The 26,444-nt window shown below is 44.4% G+C and overlaps 1 protein-coding gene and 1 pseudogene across 2 annotated transcripts in view; both read left to right on the forward strand.

The window, feature by feature from the left end:
- Positions 1–1,419: 1,419 nt before the first annotated feature.
- The window catches only part of Scg5 (secretogranin V), a 48,340-nt gene continuing 23,315 nt past the window's right edge, over positions 1,420–26,444 (forward strand). Inside the window, exons 1-2 of one of the 2 annotated variants that reach the window (XM_021649473.2) lie at positions 1,420–1,555; positions 3,212–3,444. In XM_021649473.2, coding sequence (XP_021505148.1) covers positions 3,219–3,444 — 226 coding nt within the window. In that variant the 5' untranslated portion in view covers positions 1,420–1,555; positions 3,212–3,218. Of the gene's footprint in view, positions 1,556–1,594; positions 1,614–3,211; positions 3,445–26,444 lie in introns of those variants that run through there. The other variant, XM_060371899.1, reaches the window with a different exon arrangement.
- Positions 18,522–18,615, forward strand: LOC132649125 (U6 spliceosomal RNA; annotated as a pseudogene).

Raw genomic sequence — 26,444 nt, forward strand, 5'->3', positions numbered from 1 at the left:
CAGCTACTCCTGAGGCTGAGCTAGGGTCACTGGAGATAGCCTTGGTGAGATCCTTATATTCAAGCTTGAATGTGAGATGTTACCCGCAGGCTCGTGCTGAATGCTTGGTTCCTAGCTAGTGGTCCTATTTGAGGTTGTAGAGCCTTTAGCAAGAATTGGGTCACTGGGGAACCCCAGTCCCTTTTGTCCTCTGCTGTTTATCGTGACCCACCATCATGTACTCCCACCACCAGGGCTGACTCACTGTGGGTTCACAAACTAGTGGAGCCAATGAGCATGTACTGAAATCACAAAAGTTGGACACCAAAATAAAGTTTTTTCTTTCTTTCCATCATTATGTTCAGCATTTTGTCAGCAGTATAAAGGCTTTCACACCCTGTCGATAAAGTATGATACGAATCTTAAGACATTTTTGGTATGTTTCAGTCAACTACACAGCCAGCAAAATGTAGTAACTGATTTTTTCAAACTAAAACTGACTATAACTGAGCAGCATTGAAGTAAACTCTGGAATAAACAGTATTCATTTCTAGTAAATATTGTGTGCCATCATAAGCTTTGAACCTAGATCCAGCAGAGTTTTATGTGTCATGTTGTTTGAAACAAAAAGCATCAAGCAAAGAAAAAGCATGAGGAAGGATGCCAGGCTTCACACAGAAAGCTCTGTCTCAAGTCTTCATTGCATTAAAATGCAGATGGGTTTGCTGCTGCAGTAAAAGATTCCAGCCTCATTAGGGCCTTACTGTTTCCCAGAAGTTTCCCCAAGCAACTCATGCCTAGTTTGATGGGCTTTGCCACTGCTGTACTCTTGTTGCTCGCAGGGCGAGGAGTCCTGTAGACGGTGGGTCCCATCATCAGCACCACAAAATATAAAAATAAATTCTAGGTTTGCTTGGGTAAGTTCTGCATGTCTTGGAAGTATGGCTTCTTTCGGGAGTTAAGGAAAGATTCAAAAGAGAGGTGTCATTGTCACCAGAACCCCTCAGGGCTTGGATTTTTCTTAGTCACCCCTGCCATTGCCACATTTGAGACAATTGGACGTTTTCTCTCAAGAGTCTTGATTTTTCTACCTGTGGGTTTGAGTGTAGGTCGTTAAACCAGATGGGACAATGAGAAGGGAAAAGGCTTACGTGAGGGGATAAAGGAAAAGGCACTAGAAAAGTGTGAAAACGCCAGCATGAAACCCGTTTGTATGCTAATTTTAAAATCTAGAAGATCCAAAACTAAAGATGGGTTATCTAGTGGTGGTCTACGTTTAGGGAATTGCTTGAGACTAATGAAGGAGGTAAATGACGTTCATAGGAGACCGATGGAAAAAGCGGGCACCTGAGAAATCTCACAGCGAAGAGAAACACAGAAAGCATCCTTTGTAAGCTCCAGGCCAGAGGCGCAGACATCTGGAATTCCTTTCAGGAACTCTGGGAAGGCAGCTTCCACCTGCTGTGGGCGGGGAGTGGGTGGGGCTAAGAAGGGAGGGAGGTGACGCAGGAGCTATCCAGCACGTCAGCTCCCTGCTTCGGCCCTGATTGCAACGAGCTCGCCAGCGGACCCCACGGTGAGTACAGCAGCGATGGCGTCTGGCTGATCATCCTGTGAAACACGGGAATACTTGGGTACATAAGGTGGGGGAGGGTGCCCTCTAGAAATGCTTGAACTTGAGGCTGGGGTCAGACAAAGGATGGGTGCAGGGATCACAAGGGTTGGCTATAAATAAGGGGGAAGGAACGAGTTTTGAGAGCGGTGATTGGGTAGTTCATCCTTTGGCTGGCAGTAAAGAAAACACCCTGCACTCGGGATTCATGGAAAAAAGACGGGGATGATGAGGCCTGCATCCAGCTTTTTTATCACAACTGTAGATTGTGCTGTTAAAACTGCCGTCCTCGGCTCTTTGAAGAGCAAGGTTTTGATGTCTGCCAGTAGCTACGAAAGGCCTTTAGCTGCAGAAAAGCACATTAGATAAAGTGACTATTTGTTTTAGGAAAGATGCTTGTCCCTTTCTGTTCCAACCCCTACCCCTACTGAGTACTCAGATGGGTTTATCTGGTTGATGCCTGACGCACCATAGTAAGCAAACGCTGCCAGGGAAGCTGTGTGATACTGTTTCATTGCTCTGCAGGCGTCTCCACAGACGCCACCGTGTAAGGCAGCTTGACACCACAGCTGCGTTTTCCCCACCATCGCACTGTCTTCCCTCCCCTCCCTGCCGCCTCCACAGATCTTTAAGTTTCAGAACTGGGAGGCGATGTCACCATCACTGGAATAAAAGCACGGGGGTCTCACAGCACCTGGCATTGTTCCATGTCCCTTTACATGACTTTGACCTTTATCTTCACCATAACTCTACAAGACAGATTGTTACTGTCCTCGTTTTGCAGAAGAGGAGGCCGCGGTACTTGCCTAGATCACCTAGGTGGTGTGCAGTCAAGGAAGCGTCTTTCATATAGCTTTCTGGAAGGGTGTGATCTGAGCTGAGGCTACCTCTGCTCAGGATCTTAATGTATTGCCTGCCTGCTAAGTTAATACACCCTTGGCCATCACTCCAGAACTTTCTGTGTGTGTGTGTTCTGTTTTAGTTTTTCTAACTTCTTTATTTATTTATCTTTATTATTATTTATTACAACTTATTCAATTTGTATCCCTGCTGTGGCCCCCTCCCTCATTGGGAAAAATCAAAATATCATCCTCCGTTTTCTCAAAACTGAAAGTGCTTGGTTGGTAAGGATCATAGACCATGGGTGTGAGAACGACTGTTCTGGCTTAGACTTTTCAGCAAGTTAGAGGGACTTCCTTATCCTAGGCTCTTTTGTCTTTCTCGTATTTTAAAAAGATTTATTTATCGTTATCTATATGAGTGTTCTATCTGTATGTATGCATGCATGCCAGAAGAGGGCATCAGATCCCAGTGTAGATAATTGTGAGCCATCACATAGTTGCTGGGAACACAGGACCTCTGGAAGAGCAGACAATGCTCTTAACCTCTGAGCCATCTCTTCATCCCTTCTTTTGTCCTTTTACTCCCTTCACACAGTGGTTTCCTACCTAACTTGGACACTTGATACAAAAGCAAACCTCTAGGAAATTTTCTTTGCAGTCTCCTTTCAGGGTGGTCCTTCAGTCTCAGCTTGTGATTCATAATTATATCACCACAGTTGTGTTATCACCGTTGCCAATTTTGGCCAAGTTGTATAACCCTTGGTCCTTTCTTCTGCAGGTTAAAAATGGCCTCAAGGGTGGTCTCTGTCATGCTCTCTGCTCTTTTGTTTTGGCTGATGTTTGAATGGAATCCAGCACTTGCTTATAGTTCACGGACCCCTGACCGGGTCTCAGAAACAGACATCCAGAGGCTGCTCCATGGCGTGATGGAGCAGCTGGGCATTGCCAGGCCACGCGTGGAATACCCAGCTCACCAAGCCATGAATCTTGTTGGGCCACAGAGCATTGAAGGTATGTACTGTTCCAAAGGGACGATGTTTCCTTTGTGTTTCTGAGCCTACAGTCTCCATTTCCCAGGACTTTTTGTTTGTTCTGATGCGTGTGGGTGGGGGTTGTTGTTTGTTCCACTGGCAGAGTCTCAAATAAACTGGAGTCACCTTGCACTCCCTATGTAGCCAAGGATGACCTTGAACTCCGATCCTCCCGCTTCCACCTCCCCAGTGCTAAGATGGGGGTGGGGGCAACTTTATAAAATGCTGAGGAAGGAATCTGGGGCTTTGGGATGCAGGCCACATACTAAGCCAGCACGCTATGGGTTGAGCTGCATCCCTGGCCCTAGTTCCCCCTGTATGAATACTGATACACACATAACACATTCACAAGCATGGCATGACCATCTCTCGTGAATTTTTCCAGTTTTCCAAGTTCCTCATAACGTTCTTATAAAACTTTAAGTAAAAAGCTGTATTTCATTTATCTGTGAACACACACACACACACATGCCTTCCCCTTGGGAGTAAGGCAGTGGATCTTATAGAAAAATATGAATTCTCACTTTCGATTCTCACAAGAGCCACATCGAGCAAGTATTGTTTCTGATGGATTAATGATACATAATTTCCACTGCTTTGATCACCTTACAATGCCCGAGGGGTCTGTGAATGCTGTGTTGGTAAATGATTCCCATTTCTGTCTTGCTGCCCATCACTTTGAGCCATTGAGATTGCTGTGCATTTTTGTTGACATTTGTTTTCAGGAGTAGATTAACCCAAGTAATTTGAATCTGCAAGCATGCAACCACAGCAAATGGCTTATAATCAGGATAAATTATATAGGACTCCTTGCCATTCTTGTTGGGAGAATCTAAGCTTTTCACGGCACTGGCCACCTGTTCCTGTTTATATAATCTTTTTTGAGATGGTAAATATTTGCTCGTTCTCCATGCATAAAGTACGTGGTTAATCACTCTGCTGTTGTCATGGAGGTCTTTCCTGGTATCAAAGCCTATGCTTATCCAAAGCCTCATTTTATTCATTCAGTATCCAACTATATATTGTCCTCTATCTGTGCTTTGCAGGATATTGGGGTACTGTTGTATAAAACACAAATTGTTAATAATGTTTATTATTAAATGCCTACAATTATTATGGTGGTTTTATATAACCTGCTATCAAATAATAAAAGACACAGATACCTGATAGGTTTTTAGATAAGACTTATTTTGCCTGGGGCTGGGCACATGTTAACCCCCTAAACTACCTTGTTACCACCAAAACCCACATTTGCCTTAATCATTTCTATCTGGGCTACTTCCCATCTATAATCCCCATAAATACATGCATATACTTTCCATCTGGACAGTTCCTCTCCACGGCATTCTCAAAGTTCACTCCTCCTGGCCCATGTCATTTCTTCATCTATTCCATGCCAACTCTCCTTCATTCTCCTCCACCTGTCCCTCTCCTCCCATGATCCTTCTGTCCTCAGAGCCCATGAACTTTGGCAATGCCTTCCTCATTTCTGCCCTGCCCAGGTATATAAGCATTTTTTTCAGCCAATCAGGAATAATTTTGGAAGCAAGGTTGCGCAGCGCCATTTGGGGTACATGGCAGTTCTCTTGTAAGTAACAGCAGGCAAACCTCAGGGAACAAAATGATTTAACAATCAAATATAAAGCACCAGATCATGCCATTTCAAGGTACCTCTATCCTAAATGTTTCAGGCTAACTGGGAGAAGGGAACCAACAAGAAGTCATTATGGTGTATCCTGATGCACACTGCTTCCATGGAGCAAAGAGTAGGAGACCAATCAGGAATGGGTGGAGCTCATAAGCAATGCTTCTTAGGAGAAGTAATGGTTGACCTGGGTTTTGACGTTTGCCTAGAAAATGCTCAGGGAAGCATGGTGAAAAGGCACAGAGGAATGAAAGAGCATGAATTACAACAAATCAGAGATAATGAGTTTCCATCGTTATCCTAGAGGTAGGGAGCCATCACAGTGTCCCCTAAGGGATGGATATTGACTTGTGCTTCCTCTGACTGTTGCTCTACCATAAATTAGCACAGCATTATCAGTTTCATAGGCCACTTGTTGTCTCCCAGTTACCTCTGGCCACGACTTTGGCTGTCTCACACCATTCAGAATCACACCAAGCTGAGCTCAGGTGTTGACCAGCAATGCAACCAAGCTGCTGTGAGAGCTTTTTTTTAAAAAAAGCTCATCACGGTGATTGGCAGACTTGGTGTTCATGCAGCTGTCAATTGAAGTTCCCTTTGGCTTGATTGCTGTCGGCTGGGTCCCTTTCAACTCTTAGAGGCCGCCCTTGGGCAGCAGAGTATCCTGAACAAGATTGCTCTTTTGTGCCATCTTGCTTCTCCATTGTAGGCTCCTTTAGCCTGGTAAGGGCAATGCAATAGAATCGTGGGAGTGACTGTTGAGCCACCTTTGTCATCTAGTCTCCACCACAAGGAAGGCAGAGAATCTTTCATGCTCATCAGATAAGGATCTTGGAGCCATTTTAGAATCGTGCCTCTGATAACTGAGGTGGAAACTGACCAGAAATAGTCCAAAGACAGTGGGAGAAGAGAAAGCAAATACAAGCCCTGAGCTTTTCCCAGTCTGTCCTGGGTTTTAATTGGATGGCCTGATTCTTATTCATGTGAACATATCATTGTTTGAACTCGTCCATCTGTTGTATTGTGTGCTCAGAGACTCACTCATGCCCTGTGGAATAGCTTCTTCCATTCTCTAACAGCATCAGAAAGATACAGTTATATGTGCCCTCCCACCCCCATTTTTATAGAGAACATACACAGTGCATGTATTCCTATGCAAACTTCAACACATATTTAATGTAGTCATTATGAGTAAAAACCATTACAAATCTCCCTGGATTTAAATGCCAGTTCCATCACTTACTTATTGGAGATGTCATCTTTTAGCAAGTTATTTAATTTCTTTGTTTCTGTTTAGTTTAAGCACCTCTCTGCAGGTACCTTAAACTGCTGAGCAGTAGCATCTTCCAAATGTTTAAATTCTTGGCCAAAAGCAAGACAAAATTACAAAGTAAAGGCTGCTAGAAAGTAGCCCTATGTGAGGGAAACAGCATGAGCTTCCATGGCATGTGAACTAAGTCTTCACTGTGCACACACTTTTTCCTTGCTGAGCGTGGTCTCTGCAACTTCTCTGAAAACTGACTCTCTTATGGATGAAGCAAGGCTTCCTTCACATTCGGTCACGCAAGCCGTTAGTAAGAGGACTGCAAGACCCCTCCTCTCCATGAGTCAGCAGCAGCACATGGGCTTTGCTTGTGTGTCAGTTTTCACTTGTTTGAGACAGGATCTCATATGGCCCACGCTGACCTCGAACACGTTATATAGCCAAGGATGACCTTGAATTCACATTACTGCTCCATCTCCTGGGTGTCCAGTCTTATTTCCAACCTCTCATCGCCATTGGTCAGCCTCTCTGCACCTTGTGTTCGGCACGACCCGTCTTCCCCCAGCTCCTGGAGCAGATCTCTGTGACATGGCTAAATGCTATTGTCGTTTTGCCCTCAGAAGCAAGGAGCGCTACCAGCTGTCCCAGGCACAGACCCAGGCTCAGAGAGCTGTTTGCTAAGGGTGAGGACTTTGGAGAGTAACAGTTGTCTCTGCTTACTGATGCGCTTATTGAATTGGGGAGGATCAAGCCAGGACAGAGAGACTAGCTCTGGAATATTAACAGCCTCTGGTTAAGAACAAAAACCAAAACAACAGAAAACTGTTCTCCTAAGTTGTCAGCTGTCTATCCCTCCCCACCCCCACTAGATACTTAGTACTGGATAACACTACGTCTCAAACCATTACATATTAGCATTTGATGGTCCTAAATAATTTATACTTCTATTGTTAAACATAAAATATTAAAAAAAATCTTTTTCATAACACTGACTTTTAGAACCTAAATTTATTTGTTTTAGAACAAGGAGAACTGAAACTTAAAAATTATATCAAATAGGGAAAGAAGTCCTTCTTAAGATAGCATTCTTGAAAAGGCAGGTAGGTTTTAAGGAGCCTACACTCGGCCAACCTTGCTGAGTAAAGGAGCTGCAGTACCTCCACCCTGCCACAGGGTGGCTGTATCTGCCTCCTGATCAAAGGCTGAAGGACCGCAGGGAGCAAACATGGAAGGTCAGAAGAGGAGCCTCACTTAACTGGGTCTTCTCTCTCTGCGTTTAAAGGAAAAAGAAGCAGGGCTGTCTCTTGGCCCAGCTTACTTGACGAAAGTATGTTTCTAGTTTTTACCATTCTAGAGGGATCAATAAGAAGAGGAGTTTGCAACTCACTTTGGCTGCATGTGGGCCTCCACTTTGGCCTATGTCCTCTGAGGCTACCTTGAGATCACCCACACAACTGAAATTCTTTAAAGAGATCCTGGGGCTGGAGAGATGGCTCAGAGGTAAAGAGCACTGTCTGCTCTTCCAGAGGTCCTGAGTTCAACCACATGGTGAACCACATGTGGTGAACTCACAACCACCTATACAAGGTTCTGATGTTCTCTTCTGGCATGTAGGTGTAGATGAAGACAGAGCACTCATCTACATTAAATAAATAAATAAGATCCTGGAAAATGAGTCTAAACTTCCTGTGTAGATCAGTTGCCTGGCTAATATAAGAAACCTTTTAAATGCATGCAAGATAGGAAAGATGATAATTTACGGTAATCCAGGGCATCTGGGAAGAGGTGTGAAGGTGGTAGCTCAGAAGTACGGAACACAAGAGAGACGCTTGGGTGAAGGAGGCTCTTTTGGAGTCATCTCCATGTTAGAAATGGCTGAGGCTGTAGCGTGCCTGAGGTGTCCAGATACACATCACTTACGGAGACAGAGCACTTGAGACAAAGTCCTGAAGATCTGGACACATTAAGCCAGGCAGAAGGGACTCTGCAGAGGAAGCTGGGGGGCCGGAGGAGGGCAGGCTGGGGAAGTAGCTCCATTTGCCTAGCTTGCTTGCAGCCCTGAGTTTTAAAAACATGAAGGGGGAATGGGAGAAAGAAGCAAAGAGACTGATCAGGAAGATGAAGCATTAAGAAGACCACGAAAAGAGGAACCCCTGTTATGTCTTTGGAAGACAATGAGGTATGGTCCCACGAGAGTTATCAGAGATTTGGACAGAGCCAAGAATTTGGGGGCAGGGGTGCAACAAACCCACATTGCAGTGGATTGAGACAATAATGAGGGAAAGGGGGAGGAAGATAGATGTAAACAAGACAAATAAACAAACAAACAAAAAGCTTTTTTCCAGAATGGTCAGGTCCAGCCAGAGAATGGGGAAAGGACTGGGAAGGAGGGGGAACCAGATGATACAGAACTGGGGGAGATTTTTATTAAGGTCATTATTTTCAGATGTGAGAGATTCAAAGTCCTTTATGTGCTAATTGCCAGGGACCTGTGTTAAAAAAAAAAAATAGTTGAAGATGAAGGGCAGGGAAGGGAAGGCTTTGGAAAAGTAATCCTAATAAACATTTTATGTCCTTGCAACAGTGATTAAAAAAAATACAGCCTTATTGTGTGCACAAAATGTAGGGAAATATGAACCACTGCAATAAGACAGTTTGCTGACGAATACAGGCCAAAGCAAGATGTAGTAGCACGCACCTGCAACCCAAGCACTGAAAACTTGGGTGGAGGCAGGAGGATCATACATTTGAGGACAGCCTGTTTCCTGTACTGAGTTCCAGGCCAGTCTGGGTGTATAATGTGACCGGGTCTCAAAGACAAAGTCACAGATTCAGAGTGGTAAGCTCAGTGGTTGTAAACAATGTTTACGACACTCTGATGAATAAACAGACATTGTCACTATCTCAGTCAGGCTTACTCTTGAATCATGAAAATTATAAACAACAAAAACAATTATAGTTCATTCCCTAAATAAATATGATTTTCTTATGGTGCTGTCTTATTTAGCTAGGGTTACACTATTGCTGTAATGAAACACCATAACCAAAAGCAACTCGGGGAGGAAAGGGTTTATTTGGCTAACACATCCACATTGTAGACCATCACTAAAGGAAGTCAGGGCAGAAACTCAAACAGGGCAGGGACCTGGAGGCAGGAGCTGATGCAGAGGCCACGCAAGGGTGCTGCTTACTGACTTGCTCCTCGTGGCTTGCTCATCCTGCTTTCTTATAGAGCCCAGGACCACCAGCCCAGGGATAGCACCACCCAAATGTTCTGGGCATTTCCCCACTTATCAGTAATTAAGAAATGCTCTACAACCCGATCTTTTTTTAATTAATTTATTTTTTTTATTAATTACAGTTTGCTCATTTTGTATCCCAGCTGTAGCCCCCTCCCTTATCCCCTCCCAATTCCATCCTCCCTCCCTCCTCTCCTCCCATGCCCCTCCCCAAGCCCACTGATAGGGGAGGTCCTCCTCCCCTTCCCTCTGACCCTAGCCTATCAGGTCTCATCAGGAGTAGCTGCATTAATTTCCTCTGTGGCCTGGTAAGGCTGCTCCCCCTTCAGGGGAAGGTGATCAAAGAGCCAGCCCCTGTTCCCCTTACTAGGGAACCTACTTAGAGACTGAGCTACCATGGGCTACCTCTATGCAGGGGTTGTAGGTTATCTCCACTCTTATGGAGACCTTTTTTCAACTGAGTCTCCTTCCTTCCAGGTAACTCTAGCCTGTGTAAAGTTGACACAAAACCAGCCAGCAGACATGTGAAAGAGGAGCACACAAAAGCAGCATAGTTAGGGAGGTGAAGTATAATGCACAACAGCTGCTAACTTAGAGAAGTGACTTATCTGGGCCCAGATTGTCTTCGACTGTCTGGGCTGCACTAACAAAAGAATCCGGTAGACCATGTGACTGTCTACTGCTCTTGCACCATGTGACTTGTCTACTGCTCTTGGAAGTCTAGATCAGGCCCTGGCAAAGTTGCTTGATGAAAGCCTGCTTCATGCCTCATGGGTAGCTGACTCCTCACAGCATCCAGACGTAGCACAGGGGCAGGAGAACTCATGAAGGCCACTTGCACTGTCACAACACTGGGATTCAGACTTCAACACATAGTTTTGGGGGGATAGAAACACTGAGTACAGCTAGTGTTTATCTGTGGGTTCAGGGCCTGAGTTAGACCTTGCTCTTCCACAAAGTCCTGCTTCTTGAGAGTTCTACATTCTAATTCATTCTTCTGTCTACCAAGCCCCCATGCATGGAATTTTGGTAGAAAAACAGCATTTAAACCATACACCCAGTTCATTACTATGAATAGCCTAAATAAACCAAGTGAGGACAGTGTACCGTGTTGCCTCTAAATCCTAATGAAGTTTTGAAAACTTATCTCTTTTTTTCTAACCCTTTTTCTCTCATCCCACTTTCCATATGGTTCACATGAGAGTTTGGCAGGGAAGAAAATGCAAGCACTAAGCCTAAAGGATCACACATCAAGGCATTACTTCAAGACTCCTTCCTGTAGTGTGGGCTTAACCCAGGAGACTTCTTGGTTCCTTGTGAACCTTGGCTCCTGGGAGTTTTCCTGCCAAGCATATCTGTACAAAGCCCATGGTGTTTAGAGCCGAACCCTGTGTCATGTCACTCGATTCGTGCCATCTGGAAAAAGACCCAGCCAAATGAGAAGCGTGATGAGTCACCTGGGAAGCTGCAACGGATGATTTTTCACAGATAATTGACAAAGTGGATTATGTCCGTGTAGGAACCAGAAGAGCAGTAACCGAATTTTATAGAACATTTATGGTTTGCAAAACTGGTTTCCTGTAACCTGTCTTATTTGATATAATCATCATAAAGACTGAAGGTTTTAAGGTTTCCCACAATGGCTTGAGTTTTTTCAAGTTTGTTGGCAAGCCAGCTATGTTAGGTTTGAATACATCTATCCCTGTAGACTTGTATTCCCAGGCTATTTAGTTGAGAAACAATAATGACATTAGGCATTATGGTAAACCACATGCGGATTTGGGTGGTTGGTATTTCGGGGACCCGAGGCTACAGGAAGTAAATGTTCTGACAAACTTCCCTATTGGAACAAATTGGTGCAAGCGCCTCGGTCACCGCGGCCCATAAAGAGCTAAGTGAAGCAGACCACAGTTAGGCATGGCAATTAAATCTGACCTTAACACTGACTGCTGTGCACTGTGTGCCCCGTGATTTTTAGCAGAGGGAGAGGCATGTGGGATTTGGGTTTGGGGGGTGAGGGGAGGATGGATTACACAGCCAGTAGGATGTACATTGAGATAGGCCTGGCTAGTCCAGTTCATGTTCTGACAAGTGATGAAGCAGTGGCATCCACTGTACCATTTACTTTCCCAGCCCCCCCAAAACGGAGATGAACTCTCTGGTCCATCTCACAGCATTGTGACAGCCAAATTAAGGGACATCAAGGCACCAACACAAAATGTGTCTGTTTGTTTGCTTCCTTAGTGATAGCTGAGATCCAACCCAGGTTCTTGCCCTTGCTAGGCAAATGCTCTACCTCTGGGCCCCGTCCCCATATCTCAAAGCATTCTTCTGTTGCTAGCTACGTCTTTTGTCTTCCTATGTTTATTCCCAGCTGTAAATAGCTAGAGGTTTGAAAGATGATCCTATCTTTTCGTTCTCTGTGTCCTGCTAAACTCAGGCCAGAGAGAAAACACTCCTACGCATTGCCTATGGCTCGTTGGAGGAATCGGTTTCCCTGGCCTTATCTGTACCCTACTGTAGGAGTTAGGACAATGGGGCTGCGGGGAGAAACAGTGCTTCGTGAAGATGAGGGAGCATTGACCTTCCCTGCTTGGATTTGTCTTTCCCAGTTTTTGCTCTCATGGCCTTATGGCCATTGCAGCAAACGCCAAGCCAAAAGTGAAACGTGTCACAGATGAGCGTCAGAGGCGCTGCTGAAGGACAAATGTGCCAATGAATTAGAAATGGCCTGCAGTGGACTGGAACCACCCTGTCTCCTTGCTGACCTCTCTAACCATTTACATGAACCAGTGTCCCATCAGAGTGTCCCCTAATATGCTTCTACATCTAGTCATTCACCAAGTAATTACCAACTTTTTACTTTGTTCCAGAAACTCTGGCCTTCACCGGCTTCAAAACCAGTATGTAGTGCCCTAATTTGCTCTTGTGGAATTTCGTAAACCAACTACAAATCAGGTATTGTCGCAACCTCTTTACAAAGGATCAACCCTCACCAGAGGAATAGTTTAGAAATATTTTAGCAGTACTTTAGAAAAACGGGGTCACAGCAGGTTTTGATTGCCATGTTCTTCCTACGCCAGCTGCCGTTCCCATGGGTCTTCAGTCAAGTGGCATCCATAGGAATAGGAAAGATAACACACGAGAAAGATCTGGAATAGTGGGCTGTGCTTTTGCTCAGCACCTCACTTCAGTGAAGTGGGCTGGCTAAATGAAGAATAGCAAACAAGAGAAACAGACCCATCTGGTAGCTCCTACTGTGACCGATAGCCCTACTTTAAAGAGCCTGAAAATAAAGCTCAGTGCATGTCTGTAGCATGCTGGGCTAGAAGCAGAGAGCCCTGTATGTGGATTATTACAGACATGGTTCTGTTGGAGACAGGGCATTGAACCAGGGACGCTGCCACTGGACTCATTGTCATCATACTGGAGCTGTGTTTCTCTGAGGGTGTATGACCTGGCGACTTGGGTTTGAGTAGAAGTAAAGAAAAAAAAATTCTCTTTGGCCATTGTGTCAAATTCAAGATGGTTATGGGGTCGGATGGCAGGAAAGAAAGACTGAGCACATTTGAGGCTGTCAACAGGGCTGTTGATGTCAGAACAATCAGTAAACGAGGCAGATGCTCTACAATGCCCAGCCCCTAAGCCCACACAGGATAACTCCTGCCTTTCCCATGGCTCATCTTGTACTTGCCCCTTGGTGCCTCTCCTTGCAGACAAGAAGGCATCCACACAATCCAGATATCCCCTCAGTGGTGTTGGCTGGGTGGACGGTTCACCCATTTCTGTTTGTGTTGGTCAAGTCCCATGCGCAGAGCTCACCAGCACCACTGGAATAACGGAAGACGGAGTCTCTTCCGATCCTGGTGTCTCTTCAGCTTGGTATTTATGAGTGTTACTCATACAGGGTCAAATACTTTTGATTACAAACCTCTGGAGGGGCAAGCACAGACCTTTTTGTAATTTTTTTTTTCTAATATTCTATCCTCAGTCCACAGATGGGGGAGGAGCATTCAACCCACAGGGCAGAAATCTGACACGTACCTAGGGATTGAGAGGACTATGCTGAGGTTCTTACCCAGGAGGAGATGCCAGGACTGGTAATCATTCTCCCCAGGAAACTATCCTAATTTTTCTTTGCGTGAGGCAGAGGGGACAGCCAGTCTAGGCTGCTGGCCTGCCCTGCAGTGGAAGGCTCAGGGGACCTTCCTAATGCCACCCTCCTAGTGGGACAGCTCAGCAGGCCTCCTTGCACTGCATAACCGTGAATGACTAAGGTTTTCCCCCACAGGCGGCAGGGATGGATGGGCCTGCTGGGAAGAATTCCTTTGCTCTAAACCACGGAGCGTGCCTGTCTCCTGAATCCAACCAGCCTGTCTCTTGTCTCTTCCCTTCTTTCCATGTTTCCAGGCCTTCAGCAGATGGTGGGAGGGGCCGCTTGTTGAGTCTGTCCAGACACCGAATAGCTCTTGGTCACTGAAGTGTGTGAAAACACGGCAACGATGCAGGTGCTATTGTCTAAAAGTGTTTACAAAGAAAGGGGGGAACGAGCGGTTTTTCTGACAGAAAATGATCCATTGCACGAATACTGTAAGGCTTTTTCTTTTAATGTGTGGTCAGTGAACAGGACTGTTGGCATCAGTTCTCATTTAACTACAGCACACTGGAGCCTGGCTTTTTTTACAGGCAGAGTTTTGGTGCCTTGGGGTCTGGGCCATGGACCAGCAAGATGTGCCTGGAGGCAGGGAGTGGTCAGCTCACTCCCAGCTGGCCAGATCGGGAGCTATGGCTACAGTAAATTGTCAGTATCTAGTCATTTTCCTCCTGAAGCTTACTTGCACTGTTCAGGCCTTCTGCCCCTGCCTCAGGATACCTATGCTGTGTGAGGCTGGTCAGATGACCCCCCTCATCCTCAGGGAGGCGGCATGTGTGAGGGGCTGAGAGGCATCTCTCTGGCAGAGGATGCACTGCTCTGTTGCTTAGCAGCAGAAGTGCTGCTCTGATGAGGAATCAGTAGGACTGGGGGAGCAGATTTTGAGCTCTGCTCTCAATAGAATATGTTTCATGTCTAGGGCAGATCCGTAGAGCTCATATTAAAAAAGCCATTACATGCAGCTTTTATGGCTGATGGGAGATGAATATGTGATACTACTGTTCACGTCCTCTGGTGCCCTCACGCCTCGCAGATACTCCACAGCCTTCTGGTCATGGGGCACACATCTTGTAGGGCAGGAGGCCGGTCTTTTTCTTGTAATGCTCCCTGTATTCAGAATGTATGTCTCTGAGTTCTTGCTAGATGGTAGGGTAGAACGATAAATTACTTTTCATCATTCCTACCAAATACTAAAGCTTTAAAATCTGGAGGAAGTATGATAGCACTCATCTGACTTCAGTGAGTGAAGCTGGAGGGGTGGCTCAGCGGTTAAGAGAACTAACTGCTCCTTCAGTGGACCAGGGTTCAGTTCCCAGGACCCCTATGGTGATCAGCACCATCTCTAACTTCAGACCAGGGGACCTGATGCCCTCTTCTGTCCTCCACAGGTACTGGGCACACACATGCATACATATATGTGGACAAAACATTTCTACACATAAAAATAAATGTTTATGTTTTTAAATACTTGAAATGGATAGTGACTCCATGAAGAGGGTAAAAAGAGATGTGTAAAATGCTTAGCCAAAGGAAAATTAATGCTCTAGTAGAAGAGATAATCCCCATTTTGTGTCTGCTGTTGCCCAGTACTTTATATATTACAATTTTGTCCTCCTAACTCCTGTGTGGATGGTTCTGGCTTACAATAGAGGTGGGTAAGCAGTGTGCCAAGAATGGACAGCTCAAGAGCATAGGATCTAGATTTAGGTCACTTATGTTTGAATCTATAGCAGAATTTGCACCCTCAACAGTGTTGTTGACGCCCAGGCTGCAAAATTTCTTATTGATGGATAGCCTGCATCCCTAGCCTCTACAGGTCAGTAGATTTTCCCCAGTGGGACAACTGAAAACATTTTAAATGTTCCTTGCAGGTTTCTGTGGAGTATATACCATGTGTCTTTCTGGTTCTGGGATACCTCACTCAGGATGATCTTTTCTAGTTCCATCCATTTGCCTGCAAATTTCATGATTTCCTTGTTTTTAATTGCTGAGTAGTATTCCATTGTGTAGATGTACCACAATTTCTTTATCCATTCTTTCAGTTGAGGGGCATCTAGGTTGTTTCCAGATTCTGGCTATTACAAATAAAGTTGCTATGAACAGAGTTGAGCAAATGTGGTTGTAGGGTGGAGCATCTTTTGGGTTATACCTAGGAATGGTATAGGAATAGTGCTGGGCCTTGAGGCAGCACTCTTCTTAGTTTTCTAAGAAAAAGCCAGGCTGATTTTTAAAGTGGTTATACAAGTTTGCACTCCCACCAGCAGTGGAGTAGTGTTCCCTTTTTTTCACGTCCTTACCAACATATGCTGTCACTTGAGTTTTTGATCTTAGCCATTCTGATGGGTGTAAGATAAGCTATATAATACAGGATAACCCACAGACCTAAAGATGCTAAGTAACAAGGAGGACCCCAGGGAGGATGTTTAAGTCTCATTCAGAAGGGCAAATAGAATAGCTACCGAAGTGGTTGAAGAGAGGGAACGGATGGGAGCCTACCACAGATGCCCTCTGAAAGACTCCACCCAGCAGGGGATCAAAGTTTGGCTGCGACTCACAGCTACACTTTGGGCATAGCACAGGGAGTCTTAAGGAAGAGTTTGGGATAGAAGGACCCAGAGGGAACAGGAGCTCCACAAGAAGACCAACAAAACCAATAAATCTGGGCCCAGGGGGCCTTGCAAAGACTGATGCACCAACCAAGAACCATGCATGGAGAGGACCTAGATGCCCTGCTCAGATGTAGCCCATAAGCAGCTCAGTATCCAAGTGGGTCCCTTGGTAAGGGGAGCAGGGGCTGTCTCTGACATGAACTCTGTTGCCTGCTCTCTGATCACTTCCCCCTGTTGGGACAGCCTTGCCAGGTCACAGAGGAAGAGGATTCAGGCAATCATCATGAGACTTGGTAGGCTAGGTTCAGATGATCAGGGAGTCCGCTTTCTGAGGACTAGAGAAGGGGGAGAGGGAAAGAAAAGAAGGGAGGGTGGGACTAGGATGAGACGAGGGAGGGGGCTATAATTGAGATATAAAGTGAATAAATTATGAAAAAATAATAATGTATTTTTAAAACTTCTGTTGAAATTTACTGCTCCAGAAGCTGTGTGTATCTATACATTTATACACATGTATGTACATATATATGTGTGTATGTATGTATGTATGTATGTATATCCTCTTCCCTTTCCTTTCTTCTTTTCCCTTTCTGTCTTTTTCTTATCCCTGCAAATTCACAACAAAATTTAGGGAGTAACTTTAAGGACTCAGTAATTATGTTTAAACCTTTTTTTTAATCATAAAAGTAATAAAAGCCATTGTGAATAATTAAGACAAAAATAATAAAGACTGTTCACAGTCTCCCCACTTAGACGTTTCCATTTTTAGCATCATTTTGGTTTATTTATTTATGTGCATATGTGGGGGCGTGTTTTTAGTTTGGTAATTTCCTCTTAATGGGTAGTCTTAAAAATAACACTTCAAATAAAGGTTTTAAAATTATCTGTGTGGGGGTGGGAGCCAGGATGGGGGGAGCTATGTGCACGTGAGTGCAGAGGCCAGAAGACGGATCAGATCAGATCCCTCATTACAGGGGGTTGTGAGCTCCGTGATGTGAGTTCTGGGAACTAAACGCAGGTCCTTGCATAAGAGCAGTAAATGCTCTTAGCCACTGAGCCGCCTCTCTAGCTTTCATAAATACTGTTTATCTGTGGATTGTAGTAATATTGCAGCAAAATATTGTTTTATATACTATCAAGTCAGTGTCATTATTTTTAGTAACTGCATTATATCCTATTACATGGATATACACAGTGCAAACATTCCTCAACGGTGGGCATTTAGAATTTTTTTCCAATTTATCATCTTAATAAATGTTTCCTCACTGAATATATAGTCACGTGGCCCTTTATGTATATTCCTGATACATTTTCTAGGATGGATATTCCTGAGAACAGAATAATTTGACCAAACTCTGTGTATCTTTAGGTTCTATTTCCTAGTTACTATCAGATTGCTCTCAACTGTTTAACCAATATCTGTAGGGTCTGTCTCTCCCTCTGTCTTCTTCCTTCCTATCTTCCTCTCTCCTCTCTTCAGAGGCAGTTTTTTCCATTTGTTCTTTATGAGCACTTTTATAAAAACCCTTTGACAGGTAAAACTGGCATCTTACCGTTTTAATTAGTATTTGTTTCATGATCTACAAACTCGAACAGCTTTCCTTCCATGTGTTGCATACATTTGTTTTCCTTATTCTCTGAATTGTTACAAAATGCATTCCTTCTTCATCAGCTGTAACTTCCATATTGCCTGCGTGGTGTGCCTTGTGTTTTCTTTTTTCTTTTTGCAGTCCCTTATTTGTTTATGTATTTATTTTATTCACTTTATATCCTTATTGTAGACCCCCTTGTCTCCTTTCAGTCCCATGTCCCTACCTCTTCCCCCCTAGCCCCTTCAACATACCACAGAAAGGGGAAGCCCTCCTTCCCTACCATCTAACCCTAGCCTATCAAGCCTCGTCAGAACTGTCTGAATCTTCCTTTGTGGTCTGGCAAGGCTGCCCCACCAGGGGGAAGTGATCAAAGAGCAGGCAACCAAGTTCATGTCAGAGATAATCCCTGTTCCCCTTATAAGGGGACCCACATGGAGACTGAGCTGCCCATGGGCTACATCTGAGCAGGGCATCTAGGTCTCCATGGTCTCATGTTGATGAATCAGTCTCTGCAGCCTCCCCCAGGCCAAGATTTGTTGACTCTGTTGGTCTGCTGTGCTCCCTTTGGCAACACATATACAAAAATTGGAATGATACAGCGAAGATTGGCATGGATGACATATAAATTTGTGAAACATTTCATATTTTGGGGGGGGGGGGCGGAGAGATGGCTCAGTGGTTAAGAGCACTGGCTGCTCTTCTAGACATCCTGGATTCAATTCCCGGCAACCATATGAGAGCTCACAACTGTAACTCCAGTTCCAGAGAATCTGACATCCTCACACCGACATACATAAAATGAAAATAAAATTATTTCAGAAAGCTTAGATAGCTCAATTGATCAGGTTCCTGACCCTGAATCTGAAAGTGCCTTGTTTTCACATTCAGACTTTTAGCAAACAAAAATTAAGCTTTTTAGTTTAAGTAGAGGGGTACTGGGGTGAAGATCTGGGAGAGGAGACAGAATTTTGTAACGACCACCAGGTGGTGCCATTGACTCGGAAGGGAATGATAACTGCCAAGTAGGAGGCTATTAATTGGAAAGTGGTCATAAGATGGGTAAAGCTTGGGAGCTCTTTGCCTATATAGGACACCACTGGTCCTATGTAGTTTGTAACAAGCCCGACAGTGATCATGAATGGGCCTGATGCATGCGTGTGTGTTCCGGGACAGAAGATCAGGGCCTTCCTTTTTCGGTTTTGTTTAAAACAGGTAACAGCTGTGAGGAAATATTTTCTAGAGTATACAGTGTCCTAATAAACTACACAGTCTCGTGGGTTTCAGTATAGCTGTGTCACAACCATCCATTTTAGAATATTTTTGTCATCTTAGAAAGAAAACGTATCGCCTTCGTATTCCCTCATCCCTGTCCTTTCTCCAACCTCACTCTCCCCTTTCCCAATAACTAAGGAGCACTGCCCTACCTGACTTCCTGACAGGAGACATGAGCACTTCCAGATTGTCTGGAAACAGTACTCTCTGTACATACGTGATGGCTCTTTAGTGGTTAGCTGGGAATGCTAAGATGGAAGATTTCTGGATCCCAGGCCTCCCAGGAGCTTGGGTTTGGTGCTCTGGGTACCTAGGGATGTTGTTTATTAATAACTCACATGACCCCACTGATGACCAAGAAGCTGGCAGTAGTGGCAAGGTCAAGCTGTGGAGATTGAAAAAAAACAAACAAACAAAACAAAACAAAACCAAAAAACAGGTTTCAAGTGGAGGCATGAGAGAAACAGACCCTATCCCTGCAACTTGGCAGCTCCAGCTTCGGTCCCCCTGTCCCTGAGCAGACTCTAATACTGCTTCCCATCAAATGGTCATCCTTGACTCAGCCTGACAACAGGACATTTCTGAAGACCATCAGACCAATGACATCAGCCTTATTTACTGTTCGGCTGGCAAGCATCTAAGCATAGCATAGCGGAAAGAATGCTTAATCTGATGCCTGAAGCTCACCAGAATAGTCCACTGACTGGTGCCTGGGGCTGTTGTGTTATCCAGTGAGAAGTAACATACTGAAGGAAACTGGTGCATGTGACAGCATCAAGGCACAAGAGGGGACATTTGGGAACTTCCTGTCCACCCACCTCATTCCATAGTCAATTGAGTCTGCAGAAGGGAAGTTCTTTGCTGAAGGCGATGATATGGCATCTGTCGATGGAAGGTCAACAGTGGATCTGGGAGTCATGGCTTTGCTTGCTCTTTTCTTCCTTTGTCCACCCTTTCCCAAATCCCTCCCTTGGGATCAGAAGACTCAGTTCCAATCACTTTGACTTTTTAGAACTGAGTGGACTCTAGGCTCATTTATCCAGGGCTACAGATCTAATAGATTTGTAAAATTTGTATTTGTGCTGAATGAGTAGGGGCTGAAATACTGGCATCTGAAGAAATCATGATGGTTTTCATAGATGGCTTCAGGAACAACCCAGAACAGAGTCAAGTTTGGTGAGGCCTGAAACTTGTGAAACTTGGAAACCCAAGTTAAGAAAAAACAATACAAACTTGTAGTAATTTCAAAAGGGCTGGAAGAGATGCCTCAGTGGTTAAAAGCACTGGCTGCTATGCAAATGACCAAAGATGGATTCCCAGCACCCACATGGCATCGGACAGCTGTCTCTAAGAGGGATTCCCAGTTTCAGGGCACCCAGTGCTCTCTTCTGGCCTCCACAGGCATCAGGCATGCACAAGTTGCATAGCCATACATGCATGCAAAACAGCCATACACACAATTATAATAGCTGCAGTTGCAGCAGCTATTTTTGGGAGCGGTCCATGCAAATGAGGGGTCTCATTTTGCTTCACTGTCGGTCTGCTGCCAGGACTTTGTGAAGCAGGGTAGACCTTTTGTTTACATAAATGACACCTGGAATACTGAGAAACATTTTATAACTCTCTGCTCTTGTGAAATAAAGACCATCCTGGAAACATACATGGACTGAACGCCTGTTCTATGTGATGAATACCAAAGAGCTGAGAGATCAGGAAAGTGCGGCCTTACTCGGGATGTGGGGGTACTGATGCCCAGGGTGGAGACAGAGGCCAGTTTCTCCCCAACTATTCAGGTCTTCAGTTTGTTCTCAGAGAATCTTTCATAGCCACTACTTTTCTTATAAATGTTTTGTTCGAAGGAGAGTTAGATACAGGCATGACTAAAGCTCTTTAAGTGTTAGGGGATGAAAAATATTTTCAAAATGTAAACGAAATTATGTTTATGTCATGTCCCACCAGCCAAGTCCCTTAAATCCACATCATAGTCCTGAAGTAAACAGTTGGAACATGTATGACCAGGGTGGCCTTTCCCTAAAGTGTGCCTGATGTCCCCGAAACTATAGGACAAGTGAACATCCCAGTACTCTAGGCCAACACCCACAAAATTTGTTCTCATTCTGGAAAGCAACACCTTCATTCATTCTGTCTAATAACATTAGCATTAGACATTTTTTTCCCTTTGTTTTAGGCCTGTTTCTGCCACTCTCTGAATTACACAACTTGGAGTTAGAGATCATTCTGGGCTCAGAAGAACTTGGTTAGTTGAATAAATGCCATTCTATCTGCTTCACTCATTTTCATTGTTGAGTGTGGGTTTTGCTGAGTTTCTGTGAAGAAGGGCACAGTCGTAGCTGTGACACCCAGTCCTGTTAGGTAAACACAGTACTGTTTTCCTTCCTTCAGAACTCCATTGGATGGCAGGGAGAAATGACAAGGGACTGTGTGTCACGGCATCTCGGAATCACCAGCTTGGATGGCAGTTTCAGTGTTCTTTGGAAACGAGCCTCTGGAACCTTTTCCCACAGAGGGGCTTTAAAACAACAGTTCTAAACTCTTCCAGGAAGTTTACAACAGTTCACATCTCCTCCAGGAAGCACAGGGTGGAGGGCTTCAAAGCTGGTGGTCTGAGGTGTGCCTGTCCATTTCTGATATCACAACCAATCCCATCACTTGGGTATCACTCCCTGTTTTGAATCACGGGTTGCAAACATCCTCACGAGTGCTTCCCGGTTAATCCCCAAACTTTTAACAAAATCCATCCTAAGGAAAAAAAATAGTGATACAGAACAGAAGAAGGCTATTTAAAACATGGCTATAATTAATTATTTTTCCTCCGAAATCCTGTATGAACCTTTAAATAAACTTTTCAGTAGAAAAGCAATGGAACCACTTTCATTAGAGATTTTGACTCTTATGATAGATTAGTTGGTCTTGGGGAATTGAGGCAGGGCTATTCCTTATAGTTTTGGTTGTGAGCCTAGCCTTTAAGGGCTGAGCCATCTCTCCAGCCCGGAGGTGAGGGGGGGTATTCCTTAAAAAAAAAAATGCTAACCACATGGACCCATGAAAAGACTCAGTGGGTAAAAAAGCACATTACTGTGCACACCTGGAGAGCTGAGTTTGAAGCCCACATACATTTGGGAGAAGAAAACAACCCCCCCAGGGTTGTTTTCTGACCATCACACATGCATTACAGCACACGCTCACATGTCAACACACAAAATAGTGATAAATAAAACTACAGCCACATCCCATAAGATGCAAGCATCTGAGTCCTGGGGCAACACCATGGACATTTAATAAGTGTCCAGTTATTATCACCTATATATAGAGAAGGGCTTTAGGATTCCAAGAGGCAAGTGTGTTTGTTTAGGATCACGTAAGGTTTTAATGTGAATATGTCATGTGTGTTTTTTAAATGATGACCACAATTGACTTTTAGTAAATGTTTAATATCGGCCAGAATCCATACAAAACACGTAGGAATAATATTTTATCCATATGCTGCCCCCAAAATGTTGGGATTTTTAGTGTCCTCATTTTATACATGAGGTCGTACAGCCAGTTTGATAGAACCAAGATTTAAACCCAAGCTGTCAGACTACAGAGGCTCTGCCTTCAGAGCCTAGGGCAGCCTTCTCTGCATGCCTGTCCATTCCACGCCAGCCCCATGTGGCTCCTAGGCATGTTTCATTTGTATTGAGAAATTCCTAAGTTCAAACTACACAGGCTACACTGAAGGTAGTGTGGAAGAAGAATGTAAAACACCTCAACTCTAGTTTGTAGATTGACTGTGTGTTGAAATAACAGCAACTTGGATATACTGAGCTAGGTTAAAATAAATTACTAAATTTTAGCCTCACCTGCTTCTTTTTGCTACCAGACAATTTTCAGTTACATATGAGGTTTACATTATATTGCCGTCTGGTGGTGTCTCCATATGGTAGTTCCAAAATACTGAAGCTTCCTCAGGTCGAGGGCTGATGCTCCTTAGGAGCCCTAGTTAAAGTTTTTGTTTAGGATGATGGATGGGGAAGTTCCTGGCAATCTTGAGTCCTCTGTTATTCATGAACTTGAATCATCACCACCATCATGTGCACATAAAAGAGAAATCAAAAGGATTAGCCAATGTTTCCCCTATCTTTTTTGGCTGTGTCCTGCCTGCCACGCCTCTTCGGGCCTCCTTAGCTCAAGTCCCAGGTACCCTCCACTTACCTTTGTGATGCCTTTCAAATGTGTTTCCTGTCACATGCCTTTGGGTTCCAGCTTCAGCTGTAGTGCCTGATGTATAATTGATAAATGACAAATACCTAGTCATTTTGTTTGTTCTGTTGCTGTTTGATACCTAATGCCAGGCAGAGATTGCATGGGTTCAGAAGGAAGACCCTGGGAAGGTTTGTGGAGGTGGGAAAGCTAGAGACCACCAAAGCCTGGTGGAGGATTTATTTTAAGCTTCACTTTCCACAGCACACACGTCACATGCTCTCTCTACTCCCCACCCCTCCTCAGGACCAATTTTTTTTTTATAGTGATATCTGCTAAAAGTCAGGAACAGAAAAGAATGTTCTGTTTGTCCAAAATAGATGTTTGTGTTAGCAATTTACAGAGGATACTTTATCTACAGCAGATTTTGGTGGAGAGAGGAAGCAAGAGATTGCTCACTAATGCTGTTACTACTTGGGAAGGTCAAGTTAGAGTACTTTGCCGTGACCCGATCCAGATTGAGGTTTCTTGTCTTATATTGAAGACAAGGGTTGGGAGTCAGGGATGCATGCTGACATTATGGAATGGTTACTTTTTTTTTTTTCAAGCTGTGCCCTCCTAGTCAATGCTGGTGTGGGGCTTGGGACCCCCAGGGTAGCTGACAGATGGGACCTGGTACAGCAGTGCTAGGCCTTGTCCCCTCTCATGTCCATTCTATGCCACCGTGTTTTTGCCCAGTCTTGACCATGTGTTCTCTGTGGTCTGTTTCCCTTTAAGAGTCCAGGCTGGCTGGAAAGCTGAACCTGGGTAGAGATCATTCAAGAACTTTGGGTCTGGGACAGAGAGCCATGTTCACTCTCTTGGGAGTCTTGGATCTACCCAGTCTCATCACTTCCATTTCCTGCGGCTTCAGTGGCTCTTCTTAATTTGTTGAAGTTTTACCATGGACCCTTCTTCTCCAATTCGGAATTTCCTAACTCCTTCCCTGTTCCTAGTTTGGCTTCTGATATCTGCTTACCCTGATTTCTGTATGCCTACCAAGCTCAAATTGGCTTTGGACATTCTCTGCACCCAAGACCCTGACACAACTGCACTCGACCTGGGGGTCCTGGAGTTCCTGTTAGTGCATCAGCACTTTGACATCAAATCACCCTAAAAGTCTTTTAAGATGCAGATACATTATGCAGTGGGTTACAGCTTACTAATCAGCACCCAGTATCATGGACTGACACCCAGGCCTCGAGAGCGAAAGATGTCGTGGGTAAGTGCAGCTTCAGAAAGCAAAGTGCAGCTAGGGGTGGGACCTGATTCTTGCACACTCGGGCAGACTCTGGCACACTGCACCCTCACCTAATTCAACCACGTCCACAATGGAATCGCCATTTTATTTTCCAGGACTACCAATACTTTAACATGGGTTCCACTCTGGTGGGTCATATAATTTCACTGGAATCAGAATAAAGTTTTCAAAGCATCAAAACTGGACCTTTTGCCTCAGTATAAAGGTATGCTAGGCCTATATAATTAGATGAGTTGATCTTTTATTTCAGACAACAAATAAGAGTTAAATGAAGGAGCTAGAAGCCCTTCTGCAAATTACTCATTCAAAATGTCTTTTCTCAAACCTACCAGGATCTCTGGTCTCCTTGAAACTGTTTCATGTCCAGATTATTCTGTTTTATTCTTCGTGTTTTGTATGTATTGAGAGAGGCAGGGCTCATGGTGGCTTCACAAAAATTAAATTTATGGAATAAAATTTGAACTTTGGCAATTGAGTAAACAGCCAAAACAAACACACTTTGGTGAAAAAAAAAATAGGCATTTTCTTCTTTTGAAAAGCAAGCAGTGTCTAAGCAAAATACCTTAAAAGTGAACTAAAAAGCTTTTCTAAAATAAACAACGTTGCCTGGGCTCCTAAATTGGGACCACATGGAGATGGGGGGCCTACAGATGCAGTGCACCTCCTCAATTCTGCCTTGATGCTTGCCTGCCTACGAGTAACTCTTGTAGCCTCTGGTCCCAAAGGAGCCCTAGGGTTTTAGGTTCTAGTATGTTTTAGATCCTAGTATGAGGAGAAGGGAGAAGAAAAAAGGATGAAAGCAACTGCTTTTCAACCCAAAGCACATCTGAAGGGTCAATTTCACTTATGGGTCAGTCAGACTCACCAAGGCAGAACTTTCCATGCCAGCTTGAGGGGCTGAACTTGTGAAAGGCCAGGCTTGAACTTGGGGGTGGGGGTTCAAGGACTGTAAGCAAACTGCCTAGGCCAGTCCCTGCCCTGAGGCATTTCAAGGAGGAGCCAAATGGGCATAGATAAAAATCATTCCTTTGTTTTCCCCATTTACCAAATGCTGTGTACTTTGGGATCACATGTCGTGAGTCTAAGGAATGTAGTTATTGCAACATAAGCCCTGTCCATCTTTCACTAATAAGGTTGAGAAGATGGAGTCTTCAGCATCCACGTGGAAGAGTGAAGGGTGGCATGCTCATTTCCTCACGCGAGAAACACATCTCTCTTCCTCTGATTGCTATGTCTGCCCTATCAGGTGGGCATTTACATCAGATGTCTGTCCACATTGACATCTTTTGTCCCCTTTAACTAGAGGGCAGGCTCCTGGAGAGGAGTGTAAGTGGGTCTGGGAAAAACTGCTCTGTGAACAATGAGTAGAATGAGCTCAAATATTAACTAGTTTTAACTGGCAAGGACTCATAGATGTCATCAAAATATTCCAACTGTCTTGAGTTCAAACCCTCAAATACAGGACTGTGGTCTGTAGAATGATTGTGCTGTTGGGAGATAATGACTGTGTAATAAAAATCAGCTGATATTTACTAAATGCAGAGTAGTAAGCCGTAGCACCGAGGTGAGCGTATGGTATAATGTCTGATTTGAGTCTCCTACAAGCATATCATTCCCACGTTAGACCAGAGGAAACCGAGATCCAACCGGGAGATTAAGGAATGGCATGGTATGGTAGCAGGTGTGCTTGAATCCCATCCTAA

The sequence above is a fragment of the Meriones unguiculatus genome, chromosome 18, assembly GCF_030254825.1.
Source record: "Meriones unguiculatus strain TT.TT164.6M chromosome 18, Bangor_MerUng_6.1, whole genome shotgun sequence".
Classification (NCBI taxonomy): Eukaryota; Metazoa; Chordata; class Mammalia; order Rodentia; family Muridae; genus Meriones; species Meriones unguiculatus.